The sequence below is a fragment of the Branchiostoma belcheri genome, unplaced genomic scaffold (assembly GCF_001625305.1).
Source record: "Branchiostoma belcheri isolate BF01 breed outbred unplaced genomic scaffold, Haploidv18h27 scaffold143, whole genome shotgun sequence".
NCBI lineage: Eukaryota > Metazoa > Chordata > Leptocardii > Amphioxiformes > Branchiostomatidae > Branchiostoma > Branchiostoma belcheri.
Genome location: NW_017802858.1, coordinates 513,647 through 517,709, shown reverse-complemented (window position 1 = coordinate 517,709; position 4,063 = coordinate 513,647). Strand labels below are relative to the sequence as shown.

Below are 4,063 nucleotides of genomic sequence, written 5' to 3'. Positions count from 1 at the left end.
AGTTTTGACAAAAAAAGTTGCTTTCATGAAATCTACGTTGTTATGAAGGTCGAACAAATGACAGAGTATGGTATGGCGAATAATCTACTCTTTAAATTCATTTCTTTGCATTTTAGTTTTTTGTTTCATTTTGGCATGCTACGACGTTGGAATCGTTTTCAAATATTTTTTTTTTCAACTTTCGGTATATATTTGTTCATTTTGCAACTGTTTTGTACAATTTACAGTGTGGTTGGAAACTTCTTTTTTTTTTGGAAACGGCCGAAAATTCATGCGCGCGCGGATGTCATCCATATAATCAAATCAACATGGCCTAAGGCGAGCAGGCCGAACGCCACCACCACCAGACTACACACCGCCGCCACGTAAAACACCTTCTCTCTCAGGCCGTTCTTCGCAAGGGTCTGAAATTTGACGACAGTGATGATAAGAATAGGAGGAGAAGAAAATTATTATTTTTTAAATATTCCTACATTCATCACAATACATGGTGACGGCACACTCAAGACAAAACTAGTCGTGCTCTTGGTGGAATGTTCTTTCAAGATGCACCCGAGATGAGAGATTTACAGACAATGGTGTAATAAATTATCGTTACCTTTGCTGAATTGATAAAAGCTCATCCATCATTGATGAGCCAGGGATACATGTAGCCTATGTTACACAATCTAATTAACCCCCACCCCCTACCCCCTTCTAGCTATAGGGATAGGAGAGCAGGCTAGGATATATGGGGGTATTGAAACTGCCACGCAGTGACCGTTATTGTTTGGAAACAGAGCAGTGTTTCCGACACGAACACGAAACATTTGTTCAACCTTGAGGAAGTTCCTGACGTCATCTTCCATGGCCTTGTCATCAGGCACCTGATTGGACATGACGCTGGACACCCGCTGTAACTCCCCTCCGTCCATTCTTCTCCTGGGAAACACGCAAACAGGATAGTCAAATATTGAAATCATTTTTGTATTTTCCTTAAGTTAAGGAGGAGAGTGCTAAACTAAAAGCGTTACGTTTGTATTTATGGCCAAGCAGTCGGTCTAGATGTCCAGACTTGTCTAGTGAGTACAGTGATCTAACCGGGCTATATATAGTTTAAACATATTACTGATTGCGTCATCTACATTGATATACATGTATACATGCAGGTAAATATGTCAGTCCTCACCTGTGTGTGTGATCATGCCGTACGTCACTGTTGCTCGGAACACTGCCGTTTTCGACACCACTGTGGTGGTCTCCGTTGTCCGACGCCACAGCCGAAGTCTTGGCAGGCGAGAGAGGTCCATTCTGTGGTAACCACTGACCGGCGTCTTTACTACTGTCCAAAACAGCCGGCGCCACACGGTTGTCTTTATAATTACGCCCCTGTAGTTCACCAGCGGACGTGCTTTCCGCCTCGGTTTCCATCTCTAAATCATCTATTACCAGCTGTAAATCAGAAGACCTGGGTGTGGTAAACATGCTTCTTGTGGCAGTGGATCCGTGGCTGGTTGGAGGGGAGAATCTGCCGTGAAAACCCTCGGCATGCGCACCCGGGGCCAACTGATCATGAAACGGTTTCCGCTGTAACAGACCGGCATGGTGACAAGAGATTGCGATTACACTCCGACGGATTGTATGTCAAAGTAAACAAGGATTCTCCGTAACTGAGACGTAGATCCGTCTTTTAAAATTTCTTTCAGAACAAGCAGAAAGACAACCAAATTTCCCTGACGCAGCAGACAAGGCGTCGGTCTAATTCTAAGCGAAGCTCCCTTGACGAGAGACGATTATCACTAGGCAATTATCGCAGTCATTGAACCATCATTTGCAAGCAATTGTTTAGGGTTCTTTTAGGGGTTTCAAGGGAAGTTGATGTGGTGTACTCATGTAAACCTTACTTGACAAAACGTTTATACACAGAACTAAACTTCACTGGTTCTTTGAATATTTCGAGACTTACATCAACCATGTGTTTATTCATTTAGTATTTTGCAATTGGTTAACTTTGATACTGAAAGCGGTTACACAAGCCCTTGTTCTTGTTTGGCAAAAGTTATCAAACTTTTCCTAATGATGTCTCTTTTTCTTAATGATGTTCATTCGCTTGTGTCTAAAATTCGCCCAAATACATTGTAACCACAGAGAAATTAACTATTGGTCAGTGCAGTGTTTTGTTTTACTTACTTCATTCTTGTCTTTAGGTGTATAACGTTGACCGCATTTTTAGTCGCCAAACTATATATAACGTTACCCTACATATCAGCCATCGTGGATCAGATAACAGTGAACATAACTTAGAAAAGTTCTAGAATCCTCTTGATAATGTTGTTGACATAGTGGAGTGTTTTGTCTGGTATTTCATGTTGTCGTTGGCTTCGTATCTTGCGCGCGTTCGATATATACTAGTACAAAAGAGGGTTAACGTTATATCTTTCAATGGAGCGTGATATGGATGCGATGATAAAGAGAAGTCCGTTATACTTACAACGATAACGGTATAATGGAAAACTCCATTCCCCTCCTACGGGTATCCTCCATACACAACCATCTGTTACCAAGCTGCAGGTGGTTGCTAAATTGTGATTGGTTGCCCTGTCTACGGTAAGAACCAATCATGAGTGTTGTTAAACGTATCTTGTCGGTCATTTCAGAAACCACATCTGATTGGCTAATGTTGACCTGCGACCTGTGCGCGCGCTTTGCAAGTGATTTGCACGAGAGCAGTCGAACCGCAGGTCACCGTAGAACGCGTTATTCTCTAAGATACGGCGTTTGCCGGGTCACGATTTGACCCCGTTGCATGGGTGTAAACAACTGCCTATATTGTAACAAAAATACCTCAGACCTACACAATGTTTACATTTTTTCACATCTACGTGATTTGCCCAGTACAACCATGTAGATATTCCGTGCATTGCAAAATCACAGCGAGCGCTACGGCCTTCCAAAAATTAGCAATTTTTGGTCATTTTATTTGTGCTTGTCTTTTTTACTATTTAACTGGATCCCGTTAGCTAATACCACAGTGTGATAGCCCACTTCTTTACCTTTACATTGATACCAATGACCCCTGGCAAATTTTATGGCAAACGGGTTTGCCCCCAAAAAAACTGTGACGATGCGCACATCGCGGTGGTCAAATTTAGCCCAGTTGTAAAGCTACTGACACACACCATCCTGAGTTTCCGCTACATTTTGATACATTTCGCGTAATGTCATAAAATTCGTTTCTTGGTATGAGAAACTGTATGAATGTGGCTACCACATGCAATATAATAAGTGATATGATAACATTCAATTATATACAAAAAGAGGAATTTAATACAAGGTTCTGACCATTCAAAAATCGTCAAATTTGAAGTCAATCGGTTTCGAACTCCTGCGTTCGATCCATGGAACCTAGGCAGCGCGTTCCATTTTTTCGCGCCGCCAACAATGTTGCAACTTTCAACCGCTGTTTTGCGAAAGTTTCATAAAAAGAAATAATCAAGTTTTTTCATCACAAACAGACTTTCTGAAACCCATTCCAAGTCAGACTTATATCATGAAGACGCTAGAGAAAGTGGGATTCTTGTGCAACTATACAAATGTCAGTCCATATGCCCGATGTTTGTATATTTACAGTAACAGGTCATAGTGTCCGATTTCTCCTTAAAAAATTAGGTCTTGAAAAATCAACCTGTTGTTGTATTTGTTCATGCCCAAATTCCTCCTCTTCTGTTTTCATCCGTAAAGTGGGTATCGTTTTGAAGCTTACTATTTGGTCAATATTCTTTCACTTTCTTTTTTGTTCTATATATCTTTTAACTGAACATTTTTAAAGGCAAAAAAACTGTAAAGAAATTACACTTTTCTCAAGGTCGAGCTGCAATACACACTGTGCAATTTCAAAACTAAGTACACAGGTGTCAAGCCAACATAATTATATTTCAGCCACATCTTACATTACAGGTGTATTGGTTAGAACTAGTTGCAAAAGCTTGAGATTCGAACAAAAATCGTTGAGAATTCGACTGAATGAGCTCAACTTACTATCGGTTACTATATTGTAACAACTACAGGATCCCAAAAGAACAAA

At 40.8% G+C, this 4,063-nt stretch overlaps 1 protein-coding gene across 1 annotated transcript in view; it reads right to left on the bottom strand.

Moving 5' to 3' along the window:
- Positions 1-2,596, bottom strand: part of LOC109464902 — a 3,736-nt gene extending 1,140 nt beyond the window's left edge. Inside the window, exons 1-4 of the mRNA XM_019761997.1 lie at positions 2,471-2,596; positions 1,169-1,566; positions 819-921; positions 280-404 (exon numbers count right to left, since the gene is read on the bottom strand). Of these exons, the coding sequence (XP_019617556.1) occupies positions 280-404; positions 819-921; positions 1,169-1,464 (524 nt within the window). The 5' untranslated portion in view covers positions 1,465-1,566; positions 2,471-2,596. The remainder of the gene's footprint in view (positions 1-279; positions 405-818; positions 922-1,168; positions 1,567-2,470) is intronic.
- Between the last annotated feature and the right edge of the window lie 1,467 nt (positions 2,597-4,063).